At 48.6% G+C, this 15665-nt stretch overlaps 1 protein-coding gene across 4 annotated transcripts in view; it reads left to right on the top strand.

Annotated features, from left to right (window-relative positions):
- The window catches only part of sh3gl3a (SH3-domain GRB2-like 3a), a 29745-nt gene that overhangs the window by 10386 nt on the left and 3694 nt on the right, over positions 1 to 15665 (top strand). The window contains exons 2-10 of one of the 4 annotated variants that reach the window (XM_084926045.1): positions 8494 to 8562; positions 11743 to 11815; positions 11912 to 12055; positions 12892 to 13025; positions 13558 to 13716; positions 13808 to 13911; positions 14415 to 14539; positions 14629 to 14661; positions 15178 to 15243. In XM_084926045.1, coding sequence (XP_084782171.1) covers positions 8494 to 8562; positions 11743 to 11815; positions 11912 to 12055; positions 12892 to 13025; positions 13558 to 13716; positions 13808 to 13911; positions 14415 to 14539; positions 14629 to 14661; positions 15178 to 15243 — 907 coding nt within the window. The remainder of the gene's footprint in view (positions 1 to 8493; positions 8563 to 11742; positions 11816 to 11911; positions 12056 to 12891; positions 13026 to 13557; positions 13717 to 13807; positions 13912 to 14414; positions 14540 to 14628; positions 14662 to 15177; positions 15244 to 15665) is intronic. The other 3 variants (XM_084926062.1, XM_084926054.1, XM_084926069.1) reach the window with 3 other exon arrangements.

Consider the following 15665-nt stretch of genomic DNA (forward strand, 5'->3'; position numbering starts at 1 on the left):
CCACACAGCAGCACTTTATCACTAGTTCACTTGTTCATCTCCCTGACCTTTGACCCTGAGATGTTTTAAATCGAATATTTTCTCATGACGCCTCTCGGTCGTGTTATCTGACCTTAATGATTCATGGAAGACGCAGAGTGCATTGTCACTGCGCACTTATTAGCTCAAGTTAACAAGTGAAGAAAGAAAAGCTTCTCTGCAAGAGTCAGATTTGTTTGTGACAAGTGATCGGTGTAATCAGCTGCCTCTGCAGCGAGTCTCGCAGCCCACAGACGGACTCCATCTCCTCCTTACTCTGCATCTGTGACTCCAGCTTCATGAAGGAGGTCTCCACCTGCTGCAGGTTCTCGTTAGAAACCCATCCAGCTCACGGAGGACCTGCAGAGCAGAACCAGGATCACCAGCTGCAGGAGGAGGCAGAGGAGGAGGAGGCGGGAATTTTCTGGAGAAGCAGCTGATTAACATCAAGAAACAAAACGAGCAGAGCGACGTGCCTGCAGGGAGGCGGGGACTGTGTCACTGTCGGAGAGATGAGAAATAAAACACGAACAAGTAGAAATTTACATTTTTCTGTAACCATGTGATCCATAAACTAAAATGTTGTGTTTAATAAGGGTTGAAATTTGAACTCGAGCTCATCAGAAGAGTGTTTACTCGGCTCACAGAGCAGGTGAGCAGCACGCTCTTGTTCTGCACTGCTTTTTACAGCTACAAGAGTCGCCTCCTGCTGGATATTAGCAATAATGCAGGTTTAAGACACCTGTGCATTGTTTGACTTCACTTGTCAGAACTTGAAGGTACGCCTGACTTATGATGACATTCAGTGATGTTCGAAGGTCATTCAGCTTGGTCTGTGAACACAAAACCCCACAGCCAATCAGAATGCAGCTGGCCTAAAGGGGGAGGGGTTGAAACTGTATCACAAGTTTCTGCTCTGAAGGCCCAGCATGGTCAGCAGACCTGACAGGAAGTATGTGAGGTGATGTGTCTGACTGAAGGAACCATAATGACATTAGACGTGACCATCAGCAGTCGACGCGTGTCCCTGCTGTGGACAGGCCTCTAATGAGGCAGGTTTAACCCGGCTGTAACCACGGGGGATTAATCCAGTAATTTCACGCCGTCCTGTCTGACGTGTGTATTTTATTTTCTCGTAAATCCTCTCGCGCCTGTTTTCTAGGAGACGACCTCGTTAACTCGTTTCTGTTTGATTCCCTGAAACTGAGCCGCTGTTTGTAGGTCGCGCTCAGAAACAGAAGTGACGGGAAACGCAGCACAATGACTGCAAGGCTGCTGCTTCCTTCCTGCTGAACGCATGAGGAAAGCTCCACCCACGGCGCACGCACACACACACACACCTGACTGTGAACGCTGTGGTTGCATTCACTGCAGCTCACACTCACTCTGTAGAGTAAAGGCTGCTTAAATATAAAATAATGACACTGGTGAGTGTTGATCAGTCAGCCGGGGGCCTTAAACACACCTTCATGGGCCCTGTGTTACTCCTGCGTGCAGTCATGATAAAGTTGCTCTTCACACTCAGACCAAAGATTTTCCGGACTCGATCACAGCTGTGATGCGTGTGCGTGTGTAAGTTTAGCGTGTCCAAGGTGACGGCAGCGCTGCTTTGATGATAAATCCAGTCGTAGGTCTGCAGAGCGTGTGCGCTCTTTTATGGCGCAGTCAGATTATTGCTCAGTCCCATCACTTACGCTCAAAGTCCTCGAGTGTAAGTTCGGTCTTATGAATTCAGCTTTGACCTCACGATGGTTTTCATTAAGGTCACAGGAAGCGTTTCCACAAAGCAAAGGAGGTTTTTTATTTTTGACTCTTTGCTGATTAGCTGAGTATTGGTAAAGGCTCGCTTAGCAGCAGACACAACAGAGAGCCAATCAGAGAGCAGGAACAGGTCAGGTTGACCTAAGACGTGGTGAGGTTGACGTGACCTTTTCCACATTGTTAGTGGGAAGTTGTTGAAAGCCTCCTGAGGCTGCTGATTCGTCTGTTTTGTACCTTGCGTGCTCTGACTTTGTGTTGTGTCTCTAACAGGTCGTGTGCTTTATCCTTTGCCTTTAAACGATGTCTGACTGTCGCGCGTACACTCTGATGGACGCGTCGGGCGCAGCCTGGGGTCGTCATCCTGCTTTGTTTCATTTTGCCTCCTGCACGCAGCGAGGCGGTCACTTTGCTCCAGTCTGCTTCCTCTCTCCTGTTTCCCTGCAGGCCTCTGGTCAGCTCCCTGTTTTCTTTTTCCTGGTTCTTGATGTCAGTCGGCTGCTTCTCCACAAAGTCTCTGGGTCACAGTTTCTAAAAGCTGCAGCGGGTGGAGAACCGGCTCCGGCCTGAGCAGAACAAATGTGCTGAAAGCCTGAGTGATGCGAGCGTCGCTGGAGGGGTGAAGTTTATCAGTGGTGTTGTTCGTGTACACGACGCTGTCCGTGTGGGAAACACCGACCAAGCTTCACGCAGACGTGCAGGAGCGTCTGAGGACCAAGTCAGCATCACAGCTTTGTTAGCAGGACAAAGCGAGTACTGACCTCCAGCCTGTAATCGCATCAACCTATCAGCTTGTTTATGGTGTGAACAGCAGTGAAGCGTCCCCTCCAGCTCAGGTCTGTGCTCTGGGAGCTCGCTGAAACAATACGTTCCTGCAAACACACACAAAGCACACACAGCTGAATTCCTGTGTGCGTGCGGAGGCCGGTGACTCAGCGTCGCGAGAGATTCCTCTTTGTTTTGACGGGAATCTGCTGCTCGCTCCGGCGGGCGCCGTGGTTTGACGGGTGTCACTCTCTCCCCGTCGTTAATAACACACCTCAGCTCAGAGCGTGACGCTGACTCACAAACGCACAACAACCCAGCTGAGCTCGCTCTCCTGTTTCTCACTTTCTGCACTTCTCCAGACAAATTTTCCGACACGATCCGTCACGCTGTGAGGCCGAGGCGAAACGCCGAGCGGGGACCGGAGCGCGCGTCGGTGCGGACGAGTGTTAAAGCGTTTAATTAACCTCCGGACGCTTTTGATTAACCTTAAAATCTGAAGTCAGATCTTTTCCAAGAGGTTAAAACAAAAACTAGTTTTTAGTTTCAGGGGAAAAAGAGATAAAAGTTTTGGACCTGAAGATTAAATTAAGTTTAATGAAGACTTAACGACCCAGCGAACTCTACTTCCTTTAAGATGAGTGTGTCTTTGTTCTGTGTGTAGAGCTGTCACATGAACATTTATTCTGTGCATTTATTGAATGTTAGGAGGAGGTGGGACAACGGGTAGGACCGCCGTCTCACAGCGGCCGTCGCTGCTCTGAGGCTGCACAGACAACATTCCCTGGACTTCCTGGATGTTGTTGGGTGTGTTTCATTTGGACGTGCTGGAGACGCTCAGAGACGCAAACAAATCCCCCAAAGTTTGGTTTGATTTTCAGACGTCGGCCGTGTTCTTGTCCCAACTTAAGATCTTCTGAAGAGCTTTTAGAGTCATACTTCTTCATTTCCTTTTGGGAAAGTCAGAAATATTCAATAAAAATTGAAGAGAATGCAACAGGTTAATATACGAGGCCTCGGACGCCCTCGCAGAGGCTGGAAGCTGATGTTTACATGTGCGCTCCGGCTGCAGCGTTATTGCTTGGTGTGTGTGTCTGTGTATAATCTGAGCTGCACAATCAAAGAAATGCTGCAAAGCTGCTGCTGCTTTGATCTGTGAGGAGATGTTAACATCCTGATGAAGATGGCGGCGTGCGGGGAGTCGGCGGGTTTTCACTGCTGAGCCTCGTGTTCAGCGCTCGGGATCATTTCAGCTCTAATGTGTCGTTCACGTGGAGTCTGCGTGGATTAAAAGTCTTTTTCTTAGCCACCTGTAACCTGCTGCTAATGCATCTGGCCTGCAGGCGTTGTGCCGTCTCCTCCTCTGACATCCATCAGCTGCCAAAGGCTGCGTTACTTTGGAGAGATGCAGCCTTTCGAAACAGTTACACATGGTTACATTTACAAACAGTTACATTTCACTTTACATTCAGACGAACTTCCACGTTGTCCTTCATGATAACACGCTGCCTTTAAAACGGCATCTTTTGCACATGTTTTAAAGGAGACTTGTTAGCGTAGCTTAGTTATAAGTCACAGTTCAAACTAATCCATCTTTTTGTTACACAGTGTCTTAGTTTAACTCCTGGTGCTCTCGAGGCTCCTGCAGGCCTTTGTCTCACTCTCCTGTCTCTTCCCTCATCATCCTCACCGTGCAGCACGTCTTTAAGCTCGGCGTGTGAGAGCCCACGGGGTCAAGGTGTCCCGGACAGAAACCTCCTTGTGATGTCATTTGTCTGCTCGTACACAAACTTTCATTGAGGGTCATTTAACCCCCATCGTCCTCCTGCTCGCCCGTGCTGACTGTGCTGATCCAAGGATAAAAACCTGTGATAAAATGTAGCCTGAGCTTGGATTACTGTAAATACGCTGAGCTCATTATTATTAACTTCAAACGTTCAATGGGAACGTCCAACGCTGGAGCAGGAGATACACGTCAGGAAGTGCAGAAAAGAAACCTGAACGTTAAACTGATCATTCTTTGTTTTTAGGAAAAGTCCCGGTCACGTGGCTAACCACGTCCCGACCCCAGCTCTGTGCTTGTGCTTCTGTGATGATCTAGACGGAGCGTGCAGCGAGTCTGCAGCGAGACGTTCAGCCTTCCTGTTCAGCGCCCCCTCCTCTGTCCTAGAAAGGCTCTGCCCGTCAGATTGGGCTCATTTCTCTGAGTCTGCTAATTTTACCCAGGCTCTGACCCACTTGGTGAATCTTTCCTGCTACTCGGCAGCACTTGTAGTCGAGCCTGAAGCACACGCACACACACACAAACACACCCCACTCTGCGGAGTGTTTGGACTCTACGGTTGGCCGAGCGATCGTGTTGTGACTGCGTTCGTTAAACTACTGAAGGTGACACTGATGCTGTCGGGCACGGTCGGCTCGTAGCTCGGCGTGCAGCCAATCAGAGCTCTGAGTTTATTATGAAACTGAGCAGTTGCACTGCAGCTTGACTTCCTGACGTTTCAGTATCAGGTGGATAACATCCCGAAAACCTTTCTGGGCTTTTCTCAGGGGTTTATACACTTTTACCAGCTGTGGTAAAAGTGATCGCACAGCTGGACAGGTGTGCAGCTGGACAGGTGTGCAGCTGGGTGCAGGTGGACAGGTGTGCAGGTGTGCAGCTGGGTGCAGGTGGACAGGTGTGCAGCTGGGTGCAGGTGTGCAGCTGGACAGGTGTGCAGCTGGGTGCAGATGGACAGGTGTGCAGGTGGACAGGTGTGCAGGTGTGCAGCTGGGTGCAGGTGTGCAGGTGGACAGGTGTGCAGCTGGGTGCAGGTGGACAGGTGTGCAGCTGGGTGCAGGTGTGCAGGTGTGCAGCTGGGTGCAGGTGTGCAGCTGGACAGGTGTGCAGCTGGGTGCAGGTGGACAGGTGTGCAGCTGGGTGCAGGTGGACAGGTGTGCAGCTGGGTGCAGCTGGGTGCAGCTGGACAGGTGTGCAGCTGGGTGCAGGTGGACCTGGGTGCAGCTGGACAGGTGTGCAGCTGGGTGCAGGTGGACAGGTGTGCAGCTGGGTGCAGGTGTGCAGCTGGACAGGTGTGCAGCTGTGCAGCTGGGTGCAGGTGTGCAGCTGGACAGGTGTGCAGCTGGGTGCAGGTGTGCAGCTGTGTGCAGGTGGACAGCTGTGCAGCTGGACAGGTGTGCAGCTGGGTGGGTAGCTCACAGGTCTTAGGTTGGTCGGGAGGACGTAGGCTCAGCATTAATGACGCTGTGATGAAAGACTACTTGTTTTGGGACAAATGTCGGCGGCGGCGTTTCCGGCGCTTCGTCTCGTCCCGTTCATTTAAATGAGATCTTCAGGCTAACTGGCTGATGAGTTACCAGGTAAAGCTCATGTAACGTGATATTAAAAAGCAGACCTGCAGTTATGAAGGTGAATATTAGATTATGCACAGGTGGGTTCTGCCAGAAAACTTTGTTAGCTGCAGCGCTGCTGGGATGTTCATGGAGTGTGGTCCACCAGTACAGGCAGCTATGTCTCTGCACTGGCTTGTACTGGTTTGCCTTCTTTTGACTGGTTCCATTCCATGTTACTGTCCTCAAAGCTTTAAAAATGGTTTCCCTCACTGATCTGTGCCTCGCTGCAGGTCAGCGGCGGCCTACAGGGACCAGAGATAAGATGGGATGTCCTGTATCGATCCTCGTATTGATTTCATTCTTTGTATTGAATCCAGTAAAATCAGCACCACGAGTAACTGACTGACTGGATGACGTTCAGTTACCTGAAGGAGAAGCTGCATCCGATATGACGCCTCGCCACGTCGTCACTCCGCTGTCGTTTACAGCTGTTTGTGTGATTTGTCAGTGGGCTGTAAACGTCGGTGTCCAGCCGGAGCTGCTGTAAACGGCGCCGTATGATCGGTTTATCACATGAGCAGCAGGACGCTGAGAGTCCAACAGCTGAGAACATGACACAGCGCTGAGTGGATGGGACACACCTTTATTACCGGGTGTAACGTGGCTCACCTGTGCTTTTTACACCTAAGAGAACCAGAACGTCCCGACGTCTGACCTCATAACAAACATGACAGCAAAGATGTCTGATCCAGAGGACGGCGTATCAGGTGCATCGTCTCAGGTTCTGCGCTAACGTACGATCAGGTTTAGTTTCTTCTGCACCTGTAACGGTGCTAATGGTCCAGTCCTAGGCTGTTCATGGATCTCACGACGATTTTTACTCTTTATTTCCTGCTGTAACAGAAAAACCTATCTGTGATAGTGTGGCGCATAGAGAGTGACCTGTATATGTCCAACAGGTGAGTTACAGGTGAACATCCTCCGCCGTGCAGCTGTTATGAAGGAGAATTATCTACACAGAGCAAACAGTTTGTGTATCAGGCTGTAAACATGTTTATTTCTGCTGTAAAGTTTGAACATGAGTCTGTGGGACTGACTCACTGCTGCCTCTGCTGGCCGTCAGAGGAACTGCAGATGTTTGGACTTCACGTGTCTGAAGGTTGATGCTCAGTTTAAGCTGTAGCGGTGCTGCGTGGTATGAAGGTTTGTGGTTATCGTACTCGTGTAGAAGCGCGCGTCTCTGAGGTGGACTACGCGCTCTGTCTGCCTCAGTAATCCTGAATTTCCCCTCGTGGACGTGATTTCCTGCCGCTCGGCGCCCGTCGCGTCGTCTCACGTCTGGTTGAACCTGAAAGTCTCGTGTCGTGTCCTCCTGGCAGTTCTCAGGTTAGCAGAGCTGCAGGTTGCTGTGTGATCTCCAGTCTCTCCACAGTACCTCCCACCCTGCTTCTTCTAATGTTTTCTACAAGTGCATGTTTTTATTGCACATTAGCTTCTGGTTCAGCTCAACGTGTCTTAAACATGCTGTTTAGTTTTTACAAGCAGAGGATTAAAAAGGCCAAACAGACCTGGGATCAGCGTGCAGAAGCATGAATCAGACTGACCTTAAAGTTTATTGATCCCTAAATAAACACAGATATGGGTCAGATTTCAGCTCAGGCTGCAGTCTGAGGTCTGACTGGCCCACTGCCCCAAATCTGAGAGCTTTACTTTGTGTTCAGAGAATTTTTATCCTCTTTAAACGGCGTCCGCGCTGCTGTTACTGCTGTGTGAGCGCCCGGCAACTCCAACCAAACCGTCAGCCAATCAGAGCCTCTGACAGTAACGAGTAAATGTAATTAAGTTACTCTCAGCGGTTTTACACCTTTTTACTTTAGAGTGTCATCGCTCTGATGTTTTATACCAGCACCACCTTCAAAGTGTCGATGCAGTTTACTGTGTGATGTGCACTTTTATTTTGAAAGGCACCGGCCTTTATTATATCACGAATAATGTAAACGTGCTCTGTAACTGATCAGTGTGTTAATGTTGTCCAGCTAAATGTTCACACTAATAAAGTTTCTTTGAAGTGGCGACAGTGTTACTGCGGCTCGTTAGCGATTGGTCGATGCTCGTGTTTCCTGTTTTTAACTCTGAATGTGTAAACCCGGCACGTTTACCAGATCCGTGTCCATCACACAGGCTGCGAGTGAAGTCAGTCTATCCGTGTGGAGCTCTTTATAGCCCAGAAAACATGGAGTCACAAACGGCACTGTGTGAGCCTGCTTCAAACAAAGATGTCACACGGCGTGGGAACGAAGTTAAACGTGTTTAAAATCTGCATTTCTAATTGAAATGACCGTCGCAGGAGGAGGTTCGTGTTTCGCCGTCTCTTCCAACACCACAGTGACAGATTGTGAGGATGATGTCATCCTCGGATAAATCCCAGAGGCGTTAAACGGTGATTAATGGAGCGACGGCTGGAGCGTGAGCCGGGTTTACTCAGACGTGTTGAAATTTGAATGCAAGCAGGAAAAACTTTATTTAACGCATTCAGAAGCACAAACTTGATAAAAGCACAAATGTTAATAAATAAAGAAGCTTCAGGCCTCCGTGACTCTGTGTGCTCTCTCTGTGCAGCTCCTCAGTGAAAAGATCAGCGGGGCGGAGGGGACGAAGCTGGAGGAAGACTTCTTAGAGATGGAGCGGGTGAGTCCAGCGCACGCCGAGTGTATCGAGCCCTCATCAGAAGCCTGTGAAAACTTTTTACACTTTTTTATTGAGAAGGTCTCCTCCACAAGGGCTCAAATCTCTCCTTGTGCGCATGACCTCTCAGTCTCTGTTTCCTGCTCTGCTGTCTTTGACAGGTTTGAGCCTGTGACTCTGTCCTTTTTAAAGGAGACTGTTGGTCATCTTAAGCCTGCAGGGTCTCCAAGTGATGCTGTCCCTCCTCGACTTTTTAAAGAGGTGTTACCTACAGTTGGTCCTTTGGTTCTTGAGCTGGTAAACCATAGTCTGATGTCAGGTGTTGTCCCTAAAGATTTTAAACATGCAGTAGTCAAAAACCTGCTCTTGATCCTACGGTTCTTGCAAATTACAGGCCTATCTCCAAACTACCTTTTCTTTCCAAAATTCTTGAAAAGGTAGTTTACAGCCAAATAATGGCCTTCCTGGAAAAGCAAAATGTGTTAGAGGTTTTCCAATCTGGTTTTAAACCCTTTCATAGCACTGAATCAACCCTTTTAAAAGTTTTTAATGACATATTTTTAGCGACTGATGCTGTGGACTGTGTTGTTCTTGTGCTTTTAGATTTGACAGCTGCGTTTGATACCGTGGATCATGCCATTTTATTCTCTCGTTTGGAGCACTGGGTGGGCATTAGGGGCACAGCACTGGAGTGGTTCGTCCTACTTGGCGGGGCGAACTTTTTGTGTCAGCCTCGGTGACTATGTGTCGTCCTCCGCTCCCCTCTTGTGTGGTGTCCCACAGGGCTCAGTTCTAGGCCCCCTCCTCTTCTCTTTATATCTGCTTCCTCTTGGTTCTGTACTGAGAAAGCACAGCATTGCTTTCCACTTTTATGCTGATGAGTAGGGCTGCCACAAACGATTATTTTGATAGTCGACTAGTCACCGATTATTTTTGCGATTAGTCGACTAATCAGATCATCATCCACTGGACGTAAAACTACAGCTTATTGCACCAGCAGCATCTGCTCTTATATAACTATCATTAGCTTACAGCTTTAAGATTTTAAGGTATGTGCTAATTAAAAATAAAGACAAGATGATAGTTTATTAAATTTAAATGAAATCTGCAGATTGTTTCGGTGAAGTTTAATAAACTCCTTGCTATCTAAAATATAACAGGACACCGGAGTAAATTCTGGAGCATCTCACACTTCTGATAATCAGCTGTCTGCTTGACTTTTATTCAGCTGTGTAAAAACTATAACTTTAATCTCAGCCAAACCGATTTACTCAGGAACAAATAAAATACTAAAAAAAGCCAAACAATAACATTTTTAAGTTATCTAAGTGACTTATATATGTTTAACCTGAGTAGCGAAAGACGGCGGTGGGTTTGAAAACGATTTGCCAGGAGTCCGGTGTTCTCACGGCTCTAGTGAGCCGTGCCCCCGGTTAGCTATCGAGCTAGTGGGTAACAGACGTCTCTGAAAACGTCGGAGCGCTTTTGAAAATATGTGATGTCTTGATAAACTGAGCAGATATTTGAGGTTTACACAGCTACATTCTCGCCTGAAAATATGTTAAATGTTTATTTTGTGACCCAGAAAGAATAATAAGAGTAATATTAAAACTAACTAGCTGCCGCCATTGCTGGAAACTGAGCTGGGCTGCGCTATGAATTCTGGGACAGAGCTACTTCTTCTTCGGGGTTTAACGGCAGCTGGCATCCTTGTACATGCAGTGCTGCCATCTTCTGTTTACGTCCGTTATTACACTCTTAAATCCTACTACTTATTCCTGCGTCTTTCAGGATCTTACAAAGCTTCAAACGATGCGTCGACTATTAAATCAGTCGTCGACGATTTTGATAGTCGACGTAATCGTGACTAGTCGACTAATCGTGGCAGCCCTACTGATGACTGTCAGATCTATGTCCCTCTAAAGAAAAAAGGCAGATACCTCACACAGCCATTACTTCAGTGTCTCGATGACATTAAGACTTGGATGTCTGTTAACTTTTTAAAGTTCAATGATAAAAAGACCGAGGTGATGGTTTTTGGCAGCCCCACTGAGACCCCCAATGTGTATGTAGATTCCCTGGCCCAGTATGTTAAGCCAACTGTCACAAAGCTGGGGGTCAAAGTGGACTGTGATCTGAAGCTTGACGGTCAAATTAAGGCAGTGGTAAAATCAAGCTTCTTTCACCTCAGGCAGCTGCAAAAATAAAGCCAGTTCTTTCACGGCAGCACTTTGAGACAGTGATCCAGGCCTTTGTTAGCACTCGGCTGGATTACTGTAATGCACTTTATATTGGGGTCAGCGCATCATATATTAGTCATCTACAGAGGGTGCAAAATGCCGCAGCTCGTCTTTTAACTGGCACTCGAAAGTTTGAGCACATTTCCCCTGTTTTAGCTTCACTGCACTGGCTGCCCATTTCTTTTAGGATTCAATTTAAAATTCTTTTATTTACTTTTAAAGCTCTCCATGGCCTCGCCCCATCTTATCTCTCTGAGCTGCTACAGCCTCATACACCCACCCGCTCTCTCAGGTCAGCTGATCAGCTGCTCCTGAAGATACCCAGGACTGGGCGTAAACTTGGAGGAGATCGTGCTTTTGCTGTAGCAGCTCCCAAACTGTGGAACGAGCTTCCTTTAGAGATTAGACAGGCCAGTTCTTTATCTGTTTTTAAGGCACTCGTGAAAACCCGCCTCTTTACCCTGGCCTTTGACACCACGTGAGATGTTGGTTTTTATTTTAGTTGTTTTTAGGTGATTCGATGCTGTTTTATCTTGTTTTTGTTTTAACATAGGGCTGTTTTAATTTTATGTTTTATGTGTTTTATTTATTTATTTTGCTGTTTTCTGTTATTCTATTGTTTTAACTTATTTTCTGTACAGCACTTTGTTCCTGTGCTGGGTATTTTAAAGTGCTTTATAAATAAAATTGGATTGGATTGGAGTGTTGCGGCCGGCCTGCTCACCGCTTTCACTCATACGCTCGGGACAGAACTGGGAGGTCTCGTCATCTTCAGCTGATGAAACACTTTGGGGACGGTTCACTCGGGGCGTCCGCTTTATTTAACTCGCCGTTAAAACGTTTGTTAGCTTTAGGAATTGTAAGATTTCACAACAAACTGAACCGTTTGCTGAATTTAATCTTTCAGATGTCATCCTGACATTTAACTGCAACCTTGTTTCAGAAAATCGAGGTGACCAGCAAGTCGGTGCTTGACCTCCTGTCCAAAACAACAGAGTACCTCCAGCCTAACCCAGGTGCGAAACACCTCCATGTGCTGTTTGCTGTTCTTTGAGCTTTCTGTGCTACAAACTCAAACCTGCGTGCGTTTGATTCTTTGTTTTCCTCGCCAGCGTCTCGAGCCAAACTGAACATGCTGAACACGATGTCCAAGATCCGAGGGCAGGTGAAGACCACCGGCTACCCCCAGACCGAAGGCCTGCTGGGCGACTGCATGCTGCGCTACGGCCAGGAACTGGGAGAGGACTCTTTGTTTGGTACCAGCTCTCAGATGCCTCAGGTCCTCTAACAGCTGCACAGAGGCCGTTACAGGTGGAACGCCAGCGCAAACCCTGCACTGGCACCGAGGCGTGAGCACGCTTATCTTTGGCCTTTCACTGCACAGACTCTGTGCAGGAGAGTTACAGCTTTAGTCCTTTAATGCAACATTTAACATGGACGCAGCTGCTTAGTACAAGACGCATGCAGAGCGTCAGTGTTACAGCGATGCAGCAGTTTTCAAAGATTGCTCCGTAATAAAATCTGCACAGTGCACCACAAGTTTAAAAGCATCACAGATCAATGTTGTGATGCTGCTTTGCCTCCTTCATGAACGCAGCTGCTCACGTCAGGTGTCAGCGTAACGCTCGGTGTTGCTGAACGGGCAGTCTGCTGCAGAACGCTGCATGTCAGACAAAAACCTGCAGGACTGTGTGCAGGTTACAGTGCACAGTCATACAATGCAGAAGTGTCGTTTGTAATAATGGCCAGCAGGGGGCGTGGCCTCAGGTTAGAGGAGGAGGTATGATTGCAGCCTGAGGTTCATTTTAAAATTCTGGCCGTCAGAGTCGGAAAGCAGCCGAGTCTGAAACCAAGTCACCGGCCAATGAGTGTGCAGCGTCCCTCCTTTCAGCTGGTCACTCGCTGTGAGGTCAGGATGCAAAGAACCACAGATTTCCTCCCTCGTCGTATCTCTGTGTTTGCCCCCCTCTGTGCTGCTGTTAGTCGGCTGCGTGTGTCAGTGTTGAATGAAGCGTTTGTACCTTGTAGATGATTTTATTGAGATCACTGTGATAACAGCTCATTGGAGGCGGCATCTCTCTCTGTCCTGCAGGATGCGCTCTGGTGGATGTGGGTGAGGCCATGAGGCAGATGGCAGACGTGAAGGACTCTCTGGACATAAACGTCAAACAAAACTTTATTGACCCCCTGCAGAATCTACAGGACAAGGACCTCAAAGAGATCACGGTAAAGACAGACGAGAGACTGCGAGGTTCTCTGACCGCTGGCGCCGTTTGCAGCGCAGCAGAAACACGCTGAAATTTCTGCAGCGAATTTGCAAACGGTTTGAAATCTGCCTGTCGGGGCGCTGCACGCACAGATCATCCTACCTCCGCTTTACTGCGCAGCAAACCTGCAGCTTCTCCTCTCCATGTGCCGAGCTAATGCTAGCTGCTAACCCTCTGACCTGCACCTGGACTCTCAGGTGTGTGGGCGGAGTCACATCAGATATTTGGTCCATTCTTCTGATCGTGAATTTCACTCTTACACTCGAGTTTTTAGACGACGTTATCCTCAGTACACTCGCCTCTTATACGCTGCTCGTGGCGTTTAGCCCCATGTGACCTCCACCTGCACACACCTGATCACTTCGCCTCCACATGAGCCACGAATCAGTTCAGTAAATCTGTTCACGATGGTTTTAAATGAAATGTTTTTGTAAAGAAACACACAGTGTGACATGTGCGTGTCGACGCGTTTCTGCCGCTGGTGTTCACAGCATCACCTGAAGAAGCTGGAGGGCCGCAGATTAGACTTTGACTACAAGAAGAAGCGTCAGGGGAAGATCCCGGACGAGGAGATCCGGCAGGCGGTGGAGAAGTTCGACGAAAGCAAAGAGCTGGCTGAGAGGAGCATGTTCAACTTCCTGGAGAACGACGTAAGAGACGCGAAGACGCGGGTAACTGGGAGGGTTTCACACGTGAGACGTTATCGTTTAACGTGTGTGTGTGCGCATGCGTGGCCACCAGGTGGAGCAGGTGAACCAGCTGTCAGCACTGATCAAGGCGGCGTTGGAGTACCACCAGCAGTCGTGTGAGATCCTGGAGGAGCTCAGTGGGAAACTGCAGAAGAGGTAAGAGAGCCGCTTCTCCTCCGCTGCGATCGGGGTTCGTGTCTGCGTGGCGTTCGCGGCGCTCGCGGCATTCTTCGGGAAGTCGTTTCACGGCTGTGAACAGCAGGTCTGTCAGCAGCATTTTTAAAGCGGGAGCTCACTGAGTTTGTCTGTCACTGAAGGTGTTTTTCACACTTCAGGTTCTGTTCTTGATGAAAGCGTCTGGATTTGGCCGCCGCTCGCTGTCGGCGGTTGTGCAGACATCAGAAGTTTTATCCTCTTGAAATGTCAGAGCCTGTTACTCCATGTTTCCATCAGTAAAGGCTAAAAACACTTCTTTGGGCCTCGTTAAACACGCGCTCAGTAAGGTAGAAATAGCGAGTAAGAGCGCTTATAAACCCTGAAATATGCTGAGATCTGAGGTTTAAAATGTGGCCCGTTTCCCCTCGGAGCGTCCGGTCTGCCGCCGGAGAGGAAATGTCGGCTTTGATTCGAGTCGCCTCCCTCTCTCTCTCCTCCTCCAGGATATCCTCGGCCAGCAGCCGGCCCAAGAGAGACTTCAAACCAAAGTCCATCAGGAGCAGCATCGAGGCGCTCGACAGCAACCAGCACAACGGCCTGTCCTACAGCTCCTCGCTCAAGTCCACGGGTACGCCGTCCGTCCGTGCGTCCGTCTGTGTGTCTCAGTTTGTTTCCATCGTTGCTTTGAGTCCCACTGTTCTTCTTCTGCTGTTATAGATACGCAGATCAGCCACACACTGAACGGGAAAAGTAGGTATTCCTTTATGTAGCCCCCCCCCGAACACACACACACACACACACACACATCATGTTCATCGTGTGGGAATGTTTCCATTTTTACAAACTGACAGCGAACGTCTCACCTGTTTCCGTCGGCGTCCTGACCGCCGCTCTGCTGCACACAGATGAAAACTCGAGCTGTGACGTTTTAGTCGTCAGCCGCAGTCTGAGTGACGCCTCTGAGCGTGTCGCGCTGATGTTTCATAGACAGGTCAGAGTTCACAGGAAGTTTCTCTTCATTTATGTTTAATTTAAAAAACCGAGCTCAGCTGCACGTTGTCACCTTAAACTCTGACACAGTGACGAGCTCCAGGCGGCTAACAGATGAAGTGAGGAGTAGAAGTGAAGCTTTTCCTGCAGCTGTTGTTGATACGCTGCTGCCCTCTGCTGGTGGCAGTCTGACACCACAGCGGTGCTCTGATCCTCTCGTTGTTTTTGTTGTTTTGTGCTCATCGCCATCTCCATCTGTCTCCACATGTCATCCAGCTGGTCACATATCATCTGTGCAGCTGTCATGGCCCGACACCCCCGCTACCAACGGCAACGCTCACCGTGAGTAACGCACACCGACGCCGTCACACATCTGCCCGCATCTGTGAGCGGCGGCCCCGGGATTTTGTTTTTGATATCCAGCAAAACTACAGTAAATTTTCAGCTGATCAAACATGAGATGTGATTGAATTTTGTTATTTTTCACCTCGTGATCTTCGTCTGTCGGTGTTGTCACGGAGCAAACGTCACCCACTTCTTACCGTCTTTGTCTGGATGAGTAACCTGCTCTTTAACCCTGTTTCAGACAAAGCTGGGATTTAAAATTTTAAAATATGAAACTATTTGCAAATAATGAATTTTAAATCTTATTTTAAAGACAAAATTCCAAAAATGGCAGATCAGAGGCTGAAACTGAGAGATTTGATTGATCTGTGTGCTGCTGGGGGGGTCTGTGTGCTGCTGGGGGGGTCTGTGTGCTGCTG

This window comes from Perissodus microlepis, chromosome 1 (assembly GCF_051167445.1).
Source record: "Perissodus microlepis isolate ML-2025 ecotype Zambia chromosome 1, ASM5116744v1, whole genome shotgun sequence".
Lineage (NCBI taxonomy): Eukaryota > Metazoa > Chordata > Actinopteri > Cichliformes > Cichlidae > Perissodus > Perissodus microlepis.